General features: G+C 37.6%; 1 protein-coding gene across 1 annotated transcript; it reads right to left on the bottom strand.

Moving 5' to 3' along the window:
• Positions 1-6,003: 6,003 nt before the first annotated feature.
• On the bottom strand, positions 6,004-10,420 carry LOC107099408 (ADP-ribosyl cyclase/cyclic ADP-ribose hydrolase 1-like). Its single transcript, XM_015397505.1, has 5 exons — positions 10,316-10,420; positions 8,231-8,304; positions 6,630-6,713; positions 6,251-6,334; positions 6,004-6,149 (listed from the first exon to the last, which is right to left on the bottom strand). Exons 1-5 carry the CDS (start codon positions 10,355-10,357, stop codon positions 6,092-6,094), a joined length of 342 nt encoding a protein of 113 aa, XP_015252991.1. The 5' UTR covers positions 10,358-10,420; the 3' UTR covers positions 6,004-6,091.
• Between the last annotated feature and the right edge of the window lie 1,565 nt (positions 10,421-11,985).

Here is an 11,985-nt window from a genome sequence, read left to right as displayed (position 1 = left end):
TTTAAAGGTAGTAGAGGACATGTACCTGTATATAAAAAACGCGCCCTATAGTCCGGTGCGCCTTATGTGTGTGTTAAATACAGAAATGGGACACATAGCTGGGAGTGCGCCTTTTAGTACGGTGCGCCTTATGGTCGTGAAAATACGGTAGATACATTAGGCTATGTATGCTTCCAAAAAAAATTCCACCATCCCCCTTCTTTTTTTTTTTTACAACTCGACTACGGCCTATATCGCATTGCTTAAGTCTAACCACATGAACAATGAGGTGTCTAAAATATTTAGCAAGCGAGGAAGCCATGTGGCAAGGTCAGTTGAACAAAGTTGTTCTAAGTGTTTGTTGTGAGGATGATGTTGGAGAAATTAACCCTCCTCTAAAGTCCATTGTGACTGCACAACATTGATTTGCCCAGTCTCAAAATTTCTGGGGCAAAGCCGGCTGGGCCAACTCATGATGGGAAGTTTTTTTTCACTCTTACTGATCCATTGACTGAACGTGTTATTTGTGCCCTTAAAATTTATGATGGTAATTATACTATAAAATAAGGCTCTTTAGACACCTGTTGGACATTCGTATTGCACCTTTTATTATTTAAATGTATTGTAATCTGAATCTAAACTTCTAAATTGATAGAAAATTTATAGAAATTGTGTGAATTATTTGGGTATTTTGCAAAAAGAAACAGTTTTTTATTGTCCTTACTGACCTAAGGTCTGATTTGCTCTCAGTGAGAGAAATGTTTACTTGTGTTTTCACAGTGTCTTTAGATATCTCTTTTCATCTGCAAATAGAAACAATGTTCTCAGAATCAGACAGCCATCATTATGCTGAAACTACACCCCTATCTGTTTTAAGGCCTTTTGACTCTTCATATGCCATTTCCCTTTAAAATATAAAGCCACATGGTTTTGCAGAGTTTCCACAAGATGTTACTGGCTGATATTCCCAGCATATTCTAAAGGGCCCACAGTTTACAGCAGTCTACAAGAAACAATAAAAAGCTCTGACTGTGTCTTTGTTCACCTGACACACAAATGTGGCAACATGTCCTCATTTAAAAATAAAACATAATTGCCTAAGCAAGCACTTCCGGTTACTGGTGGACTTCCACTAACTCTAAAAATTACATATATCGTTTTTGGAAACTACATTATGATCATTTCCCGTTATGAAAAAACTCAGGCGCCACAAAGATGGACAAAGTCTGTGAGCAGTAGTTGTGAAGATATTACTCAAAAACAAGATTTTCATCTGGGTTCTGGTCAGAATGTTCTGTCTGGCTTGGTTAATGTACAACATTTCTAATACCAATACAGTAAATAAACAAATTTCATAGTGCTAACATATTCTCAGTCTCCCTAGGAAAGCCAATACCAGGGTGTTGGAGAAGAAAGCCTGGCTGATTGCCAAACCTCAGCTACAGGAGGGGCATTGTTTTATGTTTCGGGCGTGTTTTGGGCTCTACGCCCTCTGCAGGGTGCTCGAAGGGTCATGGGGAGGTTGTTCTGTTGGCTCCCTCTAAGACCAACAACATGTGCTCAGGCAGATCTTAGCTAAGTGCGAAGTGGCCAGGATGAAAATTCCCTCTTTAAATCTAAGGCCATGGTTCTTAGCATGAGAAAGGAGACTTTTCCCCTTAAGGTGGGTAGAGAGTTTCTTTTATAAGGGGAGGAGTTTAAGTATCTTGGGTCCTTATTACGACTGAGGGGAGAATGGAGCTACAGAGCAACAGATTGGTGTGGCTGCCCTAATACGGACACTGTACTGTTCTGTTGTGGTGAAGAGAGAGAGGTCTAAAGTCCTACCCTCACCTATTGTCATGGAATCTCGAACATGACCGAAAGAACAGGATTCTAAATACAAGCATTTTAAAAGGAGTTTTCTCTAAAGGGTAAATGGCTGGGCACTCCCTTAGAGTTAGAGTGAGAAGCTTGGTCATTAGGGAGAGGCTCGCAGTAGAGCCGCTTCTTCTCCACATCAAGAGGAGTCAGCTAAGGTAGCTTGGATATCTTTTTCTGGACGCCAGGTGTTCCAGGCATATCCCACCAGGAAGAGGCCCAGGGGAAGACCCAGAATACTCTGAGATGACTATGTCTCTCAGGAGACCTGGAACATATCAGGCTTCCCCTAAGGACTTAAGGGGGTGTCTGGGGAGAGGGGAGTCTGAGAACCTCGGCTGAGACTGCTTCCTCTGCAGCTCAGTCCCAGACAAGAAATATGAGCACAGGGAGTATGAGTACACAAATGTTAACATTATTGTGACTAGTAATAAATATGTTAAACTGTTATTATAATATTTAAATTTAGACGGCACTAATTCTTTGAGATGGGAAGGCCCTCTAGCCATATGTCTAATCTTTCACTTCCCCTACATGTTCTGCATCAGATTTATTTAAAAAGAAACAAAACAGGCCTCTTCAAAATGTTAATTTTCTTCTGGTCAGAACTGTCACGGTTTTGGTTATATTGTGCTTCACTTTGCTCTATGTTCCCTAGTTTTATTGGTTTTATTCCTTTTTTTGTAATTTCTAGATTTGTTAGTTCTCATGTTTTTCTGTTGTCCTCTGTAGCCCTCTTGTGTGTGTATGTTCCTTTCCCCTTGGCTCCCTCGTTGTCTCCTCTCACTCCTGCTCCTTGTCAGCTCGTTAGCCCTCCCTTTGTCTCTGTCAGCTATTTATGCTCTCACTCTGCTCTCACTCTTTGTTGGTTCCTTGTTGTTGCTGGTCCTGTCATCGCTGCAATCGTCTCCCTTCGTCTACGTGTTTTCCCTTGATGTCTCCATGGTTCTGGTCTGTTACATTTTAGTTGAATTTTTGGACTGCCTTTGTTAACCATTTTTTCATTAAAACTACAAGTATTCACCTCAGCCTCTCAGCCTTTGCATTTGGGTCCTCCAAACCTCAACCTAGACGTGACAAGAACAAACATGTTTGCAAAACATGTTGGTAAAAGATATTAATATTTTGGGGCTTGGCTGTTGATAATATTTGGCATTTTTGTTTAGAATAGATTGTAAGCATGAAACTGGTACCTGGTGCATGATACCTATTGAAAACGAGGAAATACTACAAAAGGTCGTAAAAGTTGTGATTGCAACTCTTACAATTAGAAAAAAAAAAATCCTATCATACTTTTTAAATTCATCTAAAAATGTGATCAAGTAATTTGATGAAACACAAGTTAACCTCATGCCTGCAGGTCCTATCTGCTATAGGTTTCTCTTTCATTTTCTACTCATGGAGTTCAGCTGCCTCCCACTTTTTTTTTTCTTTCTGAGAAAGCTTCAAACAGTCCAGATCAGTGGTTAATTGTTGATCATTTTGGAAAATCCAAAAGATCCACTAAGAAATCTGAACTCATGAGTAACAGGTGAAATACCTCATCCCAGTTCTTGGTTTCAGTCAAGGTGTAAAGTGTAAAAAGAAACATCTCTGGTGGCTTTCTTCAAGGTAGTGTTTGATTTGACTCTTACAATTGCTTCCCACATGTTTAGCCTCAGTGTATCTGTGCCTGTAAGTTATAAAGACTTTAAAACCAGCCAAGCAGAAAGACGTGTCAGATTACCAAATCTAAATCGGATATATGAATAATTTTGGCCTGCAAAAAAACACTGGAGTAAGCAGAACAGAGGATGGGTATCGGTTGAAACAAGTGCCACAATGATTTAAAAATAAGTTCACATTTAAGTCACCGGGGGAAAAAAGGCAGATAAATGACAAAAAATGATCTCATGGGTTTCGGTAGTGTCACATCAGCACTTTAAAATTGTCTCAAAAGCAAAAAATAAAGATAATAAAAGTAAAAAGGATGTTGCTTTATGAGTGGCAACACCAGTGAGTCAAACTGCCACAGTGTTTACCGACAGTACAGTGTTTGTCACAGAGGCCCTTACTGTGGTTTTGATGAAGGGGCCTTCTTGTTTCAGCACCTGTGTAGAGACAACCCCGGACATTTGTTCCCAGCACCGACACCGGCCCCTTTTACGGTACGTGTGACACAACAGCAGCTCACCAGAAAGGAAAGAGGAGGTTCAACCCATGTAGATGAGCCTCCTGCTTCCTGCCACAACACTCCCACTCTGAGGGACTCGCACACGTTTCTCTAGACACACACAATGATGTAGTCTGCCACATAACAACCCCCCTTTTTATTTATACATGAAACAGATCGAAACCTTTCATGGCTTATGCCTAAGACTTACACCTAAAAGTAAGTAGGACCGAAAAGTTTGTCAGAAGACTTTCATTCTTTCTGGTGGTTCAGCAGGTTCACAATGCTGAAGTCTATAACCTTTTGATGTCAGGTTGCAGTTCTCAAGAACCAAAAAAGACAGCCGCACACAGTCCTTAGGTCAAAGTGGTTATTAATGATTAATATCTTTATTGTTATACAGTAAATGATAACTTACAAGGTTTGGTTTATTTATTTACATCTGTGTACATAAGAAAAGGTTATTCTGCTGGCCAGAAAATATAATTAGATCTGTCTCAAGATCTGAATAAAAGAGTCAGTTTTTTCACCTCCATCATGTGTTGTTTTTATTTTGATATTAATAATAATATATTCATAATTTAACTACCATATATATTTGTATTCAGCCCGTCAGAGTTTTGTAACCCTCGTTTTGCTGCAATTACACCTTTGAGTCTTGTGGGATAGGTTGCTACCAACAGTGAGCAGCTAGGGACAGAAAAGTCCCTCCTTCTTTACAATATACCTTAACTCAATATCAATACAATTCTTCTGATGCTGGAAGGTGAACTTCTGCCCCAATTTTAAGTCTCATCCTGCCAATACATGTGTGAGTTTGTAGCAGTATCAAAATGCAGACAGGAACTGGGCAGCTGCTTGAGGCACCTCAATATTTAATAATAATCAACCACAAACTTACACAGGCATGAGAAGCAAATGGAGAGAACTGGGCGGAGTGATTGACCATCTGGTAGAATAAAGGAAGAAACTGTCAATGAGTAATGGAAACCAGGGAGCTTATATACAGAGGCAGATGTGGGTTTAAAAATGTGAGGCAGTTAGGTGGAGATAAGCAGAAAGTAAAGGGAGCTGAGGTAGCAAAATGAAAAAAACAAGAGCAAACAGAAATTGATTTAGGGGAAAAATCCGAATTGAGATAGACTGAAATGAGAATCCAATTTACAAAGGCATAAACTAAAATAGTACCAACCAGTGAACAAGAATAGCAGGAAAGAGTCAGATATCATGATAGCCCCGCCGATGATGTTTGAGATCTTCATGATGTTTGTTTTCCACCACAAAGGGCTTTATAGGTACATATATTTATGTCACTTTTAACAAACTGTAGAGGGGACTTCCAAAGGTTTTCTTTAAGCAATTCAATGATCCAATTAAGTTTTCATTAAAGGTCGGATGTGTGGAGCTATCATAAATTTAGCCCACCTGAGCAGCAGATCTGTGTTTCCTCCAGTGTTAACAATAGGCCTTTTGGCTCCTTCACCTATTAATTCTTGCTAAATTTCTTGGTTTAGTTGGATGACTATGTCATGGATTGTTTTGTAAGTTTGTAGTTGAGTTGCTGAAAATTTACAAATTTATTTTCCAACATCGTCATAATATTTGTTGACTAATGTTCCCTAACAAATCACCGAAGCCTTTACAGAACAGTAATATAGAGACTGAAATATCTTATAAAAAATTCCCTCTGAAAATAAATTCACATATAGGTAACAGAGTCAAGGGACCATTTCAAATAAATAATTCCATAATTATCAGATTGTCAAAGATGTAAAATAAAAAAATAAAAAACACAAAAAAGCCAAAACATTAGAATTTTTTTCTGTCACCACTTCCCAATAATGAGTTTTGTTTATTTGTCTATCTCATAAAAGCACAGGAAATATCAAGGTTGTAAAGTTAAAGTATTTGTAAAAGTTGTATTGCCATCAAATATGGATGATAAAATAATACAAGAAACTTGTAATATTTGAATGATAATAAAATAACCAAACATGTGGTTGTTAAAAAATGAACATGTTAAAAAAAGTTAGCAAATACATGAAAGAAGAATATATATACTGTATATATATATATATTTTTTAACAGCCTCTAGTAGTTTTAACTCCAACAGACTTTGGTGGTTGTGCCCATTTCTATACACTCCTGTATCCTCGATCTATGGTAAAAAGACAAAATGGAAGAAAACTGGAATAGTCTTTGAAAGCATGTTTTGGTTTAAGGAAATATATAATTAATAGTATTTTTAAAGTTACTTACTCTTTAACTGAATGGCAGTATAAAGAAATTTCTGGATCCAGGATGTTCCGTAGCACCTGCAGAGACTCATGGCTGCAATCTACGCTGAAAACATCAAAGCAAAGTCAGCACAAATAAAAGAGTTGCATACAGTGTATAATTCACCAGATCAAATGTGCAAAAATGAGGCAGTGAAAATAGTCATAAATCAATTTGGTTATAAAGATACTGTGTGATTTTATATTACCCAGCAAACATGCCGAGTCATTTTATGGAACCAAAATACAAAGGTCAATATCACATGGATTCATACGATTACCACACATAAACTGAGAAATTAGCATCTCTTATAAGAAACAGATCAAATATAATAAAGAGATAGGGTTAGGGTTAAACTTACTTATTGTTTTTGGTAACAAGAATAACAGTCAGGCTTTGCACTCTGGGATACATGAGCTTCCTAACTTCAATGGATCCAAAGTAGCTGGCAGAGCAAAGACATAACTATTAGATAAAATTGTAAGGCATCAACTCCTAAATAATGCATAACATCTAAACTGCTTTATATTAAATAAATTATTAAAAGTAATGTTGAAAATAAAAATGAAATTTAAATAAATATATAAACAGTGACATCTAGAGGTCAACATTAAAACAGCAACCATCTTGGGGGAAAAGCTGCAGTCTGGGATGGAAAGCACTAAAAAAAAAAAGAACAAAAAAAAAAAGGTAATGAGCAGACAATCAACCCTACAATCTATTAAAAATGTCTGCATCAACAGTTAACTGCCTATGATTTCAGGCCAACCCTGTATCATGCTTGTAGTTGTTGTTGAGAGGTTAATTTCTTGGGTCCAAACTGGTCTATGGATTGCACCGTGGACATACATGCTCTAGGTGCTCTAGGTTTCATGCCTAGTTGCAAGAAAGGTGGGACCAGGTCATTGTTTTGCAAATCTTAAGTGCGTCTCATGTATTCATCCTAAAGCTGCAAGCAAATACAGTCAAGTCAGAATCAAGTGTAGAGTTTTTTTTTTATAAATCTGTCTTCCTCTCAAAATGTCATGAAACTACAGCAACTAAATATCTGCTAATAGGACATGATTAAAGTCAGATATTTCATTGTGGCAAAAGAAAATTACAGCCTACCGCTCTTTATGCAACTTGAAGTTTTTAGACAAATGATGACCTTCTGCTCAATGTGCCCAATCGCTGCAGTCAACTGTATAATGCAAGCGAATGATTCCTGTTGCCACATGCTTATTCCTGAGGAATAAATCCTGGCAAGTCAATGTCTCAATGTACTGTTTCATTGAAAGGAATCCTCTTAAACTAAAGTATGTAATAATTGCAGGGATTTACAGACAGAATTCAAAAGAACTGTCTTTGTAAAGTGCTTTGAGGTGAATTGTTATAATTGGCATATAAATAAACCAAAATGAATGAACAAAGTTGGAAGCTGTCTGGTCTTTCTGTGAATATTGTCTTACATGTTTTGCAGGCTGCATTCAGTTTTGTTTGAAGTACTTGGTTTAAGTACCTGAAAGAAATGTTTTGTGCATATTTGTATTCGTTTTGTTTTAATCTGGTTAATATGATCGGTTTTGCTGAAGCTCATGCATACAAAGTCTGGAAAGACAGAGAGATACAGCCTGAATTAATTGAATTAATGTTGAATATTTTATCAACAAAAGGTGTTTTAAACTTTAGATTTTCGGTAGAATGTCATGTCCTTTCAACTGAGCAGGTTCAAGTCCAATTCAAGTCCAGAGTCATTGGTGTAAAAGTCCAAATCACGAGTCTCTGAGCATTTTTTTTAACCCAAGTCTGAAGTCACAAAATTATGACGCAAGTCGGACTCCCTTCTTCTGATTGCTAATCATTGAAAGTATATTTGTTACATCTGACAACCAGATTGAGTGGTAACTATGCTAGATACCGTCTCCCTTTTTAAAACGACCCTATTTACAAATACCTAGGGTCAATGTAAACCACACTCACCTGGTGGGATCGAATGGTTTGCTTATCTCTCCATTTAGCATAACACTGGCATGTCCACAAGAATAATTTGCAAACTGCGTATATAGCATCAAAGGGGAAAAAAGTTAATTAGAAAAAAATACACAGTGTTTCAGGGATCAAAAAACAAACTTTGTCAAACTTGAATATTATATTTCGTTTTGGGAGAAGTTGAAGCATTCAAATATTTTTTCTGAAATGTCTATTCCTTTACTGTAATCAGTTGCAGCATTTATTTATTTATTCATTATTAGCATTTATGCCCCTTTACTTTAATATCTGGGCATGTTCTGCACATCATCCATGGAAGTAAGGGATGATGGGATCACTGTATTATACTAATTAATTTATCTAGCACTGGGAGCTGACAATATTATGACCAGATCGTACTGATATAAAGAAGAGGAAGAAAAAACCTATAGCAACTGTTCACAGTGGTGATTATGACTGTAGAAAAGACTGTGGACAATTAGGCAGAGCCAGAATACCTATGAAAAAGAGCTGTATTAATGCTACATTTACACTCTCAATTGAGCCATTCAAATTGCCATTAAAAAGTTGGATATGAGTATCATTTGTTTATGTAGCCGAGATAATCTATCAACCAAGAGGGAAAGATAGTCCCAAAGAAAACACACATTTATGGCCCATGAGGCCCAGGTTACGTGTGTTGGTAGGCCTATCCCATTTTCACTTGGTTTAGCAGGCAACAGTGCCGGAAACCGCAACACACTATATATCGCAAAGGCCCGCCTCTATCATCTATTTTCATGACATAATTTTTCACACATATATGCATTACACATCCATGAATTTATACTAATCCACTGTCACCGATGCTTAAATTCTACTGTGGTCCAGAAATGTGATACACAAAAGGCTGCAACAACATGGTGGGGGATGTATTTTGCCAAGCTCACTAAAAGCCAGGTAGGTATGCTGGGTAAGATTCTCAGTTATCCAGGTCATTGTCAAAAAAAACAACAAAAAAAGTCCAAAACAAACAACTGGACTTTGTTTTCCAAGTTTGAAGACTTTTCCCTTCCCATTCCGAAAGCTTTCGTAATTTAAAATGTCTGGAGTAGTGTTGAGCTCGAGGCTTTATCAAGTAGCCCGATGAAGCCTTGGTATGGCTTAGAAAACATGCAAATCGAATTGAAAACAGGTCCGCTCATTTGTAATGGGGTGTCATCAAAGTCATTGTTGGCCTGCAAATTAACCTTTTGATTGATGTGGTTTTGGGAATCAACTCTAATGCTGTGTCATAGGTATTTGAGTGAAAGGAAGCCATTTACGTTAAGAGAGAAAAAAATTACCTTAAACAGAGTGGGAGGACTCAGGTTTCAGCTCTCAAATACCTACAACGTAGCGATCCTCATCGCCATGAAGGGGGTCAAACATTGTGCCTGTTAAGCCAGGCCAATAACAACCCTAATAACTCCGCATTAGAGGTATGGGCCAGTTTTAAGTGAATTGCAGGCCAACATTGATTTTAACCACTCCTCATTACAAAGGGGTGGACCTGTTTTCGTTTTAATTAAAACATTCTACTCAATCCACCTTGTTGGGTATATAAAGGCCCCCCTGTGGGTCCCTTTCTTATAAGGGGGAGTGTTACAGCCCTAGCTTGTACAGTATGTATTGGCGTGTCTTCTCATTTTTGCTCCTTCTTTGCAGGTGATACTGTTTGGGAGTCGTTAAAGCCAACAACGACTTTAACGACTCCCAAACAGTATCACCTGCAAAGAAGGTGATACTGTTACAGCATATAAAGGTCTGTCTCTTTCCAGATTAACGGAGAAACAAATAAATCTGTTAGTGAGAACACAAAAAGATAACAAAAGTTTATGCTGCTTAAACTAACTAAACTATAGGCTTAAACTGATGCTTTGCATTAGACTTCAAGGTTTGGAACAACTATTTTTTCCATTTTAATAATTGTTTTATCTTTTTTTGGCTTTACATCAATTGACAGATTTGACAATGTTTAAATTCAAAGTTGTGTCTTCATACTTCATGTTGAATATTTCTCTGTTTATTGAGCAGTAATTATTTGTGGATACTTACCTCTGCAGAGGCTCTGACCCAGAATGCAGATACAGGGTTCATTTTGCATTCTTCACAGAAGTAGATGAAGGTCTCTATTGCAAAACCAAATCACAATTACACATGCAAGATCCTATGCAGTAAATGTGGATAGCAGTCCTTGTTCTTGCCTTGGGTGCCCTTCCTCCCACACCAGGTCAGATCATTCATTATGTGTCCTAGCAGGGTGCCCTCCAGGGTAATAAAATTATCCCTTTTCTCAGTGAATTGATGCACCAGATCTTTTGTGCCGCTCCAGAACATTGTCTGAACACAATCAAAATAAAGACATTAAAACCTGCAAATTGTGCATTTTAGACAGATTCTCTCACAACCAGTGTCATTTACTTTATAACATGAATGTATAAAGGGGTTCTTCACAAAGAGCTGATGATATGCTTCCTCTGGAAAGTTGCAGGAGTCCTTCCCAAAATATGCTTCCTCAAATGTCCTTAAAATATCCTCACATCTGGAAAGTAGAACAGAGCAAAAGAGCAGCAAAACTATGAGCAAGCATTTTGTACCTTAATGCACCCATGCTTAACATGCATTTTGAAGGAATTCAAGAAAGGATTACCTTTGGCTTGTCTCTGGGAAAGCTTGACATTTCTTCCTGAATGTTGCCCTGAACTGGGCCGTTCGAGGAGAAAGTAGAACCGCCAGTGGAACCACAATTAGAATAGCTACAATAAGGACACCAGCCGTTATGGCAAAATTTGTTTTAAAGCCAATTTCATAAGCTGCATTACCACTTAAGGCATGTAGGAGGAATGGAATGATTCAAGAGAGTAGCAACTAAAAGAAGTGGTCATATAATGCTGGAGCGTAATCAGGCACATTGCCAGTGGTCAAAGGTTGTTCATACTGACTATGTGATGTCAGTTGTGTAAAGCAGTGGTGGACAATTCTAGTTCCTGATGACCAGTATCCTGCAACCTTTAGATTCACCCTTCGTCCGACACCTGATTCAGATAACTGAGTTACTTCCTCACTATGCAGTCAGTTACTACAGAGTCCTCTCAATTATCTAATTACTTGATTCAGGTGTGTTGCAGCAATTGGAATTGCCCACCCCTGAACTAATGGATGGACAAATGCAGCATTGACTTTGGATATTTAAATCAGTGTCTCTAGAAGTAACTCAAGAATGTAGTTTAAATATATTCTTCTTTCTTTATAATTCAGTTAGCATCACTTTTGTTAAGACAATGTGGGCGGTAAACACTTCTAGGCTGATTAAAGTTTAACAACCCTAAAGATAAAAGATAAATTAGTGCTTGAGACCAAACAGAGAGGTCTTTTATGCTAAGATTCAGTTATGTCAAGGAAGTGTAAGGATACATCTGCATGTTTGATGATCTTGACATGTATTTTTGTGGATTCAATATTCTTAATTTTGGTCGATACAATAAAATTTTGATATTGATAATAAAAAAAATTAAGCCTCAACAAAGTCGGCCAAGAATGCCAAAAGATGACTCTAGAAACTTATGTCAATTATTTTGGCTTGTTTTTAAAACTCTTCCAGCATATTTCAGAAATATTTGCTTAAAAAAACACATAAAACTCTTTCTCTGGTAAACATTTGCACTGCAAGAAAAGAATTTCCCTCAAGCGCTCAATAAATCAATTCTGTCTCTGAAAACCCTGAA

This window comes from Cyprinodon variegatus, unplaced genomic scaffold (assembly GCF_000732505.1).
Source record: "Cyprinodon variegatus isolate N-32 unplaced genomic scaffold, C_variegatus-1.0 Scaffold868, whole genome shotgun sequence".
NCBI classification, from domain to species: domain Eukaryota; kingdom Metazoa; phylum Chordata; class Actinopteri; order Cyprinodontiformes; family Cyprinodontidae; genus Cyprinodon; species Cyprinodon variegatus.
This window is presented reverse-complemented; position numbering and strand designations above follow the sequence as displayed.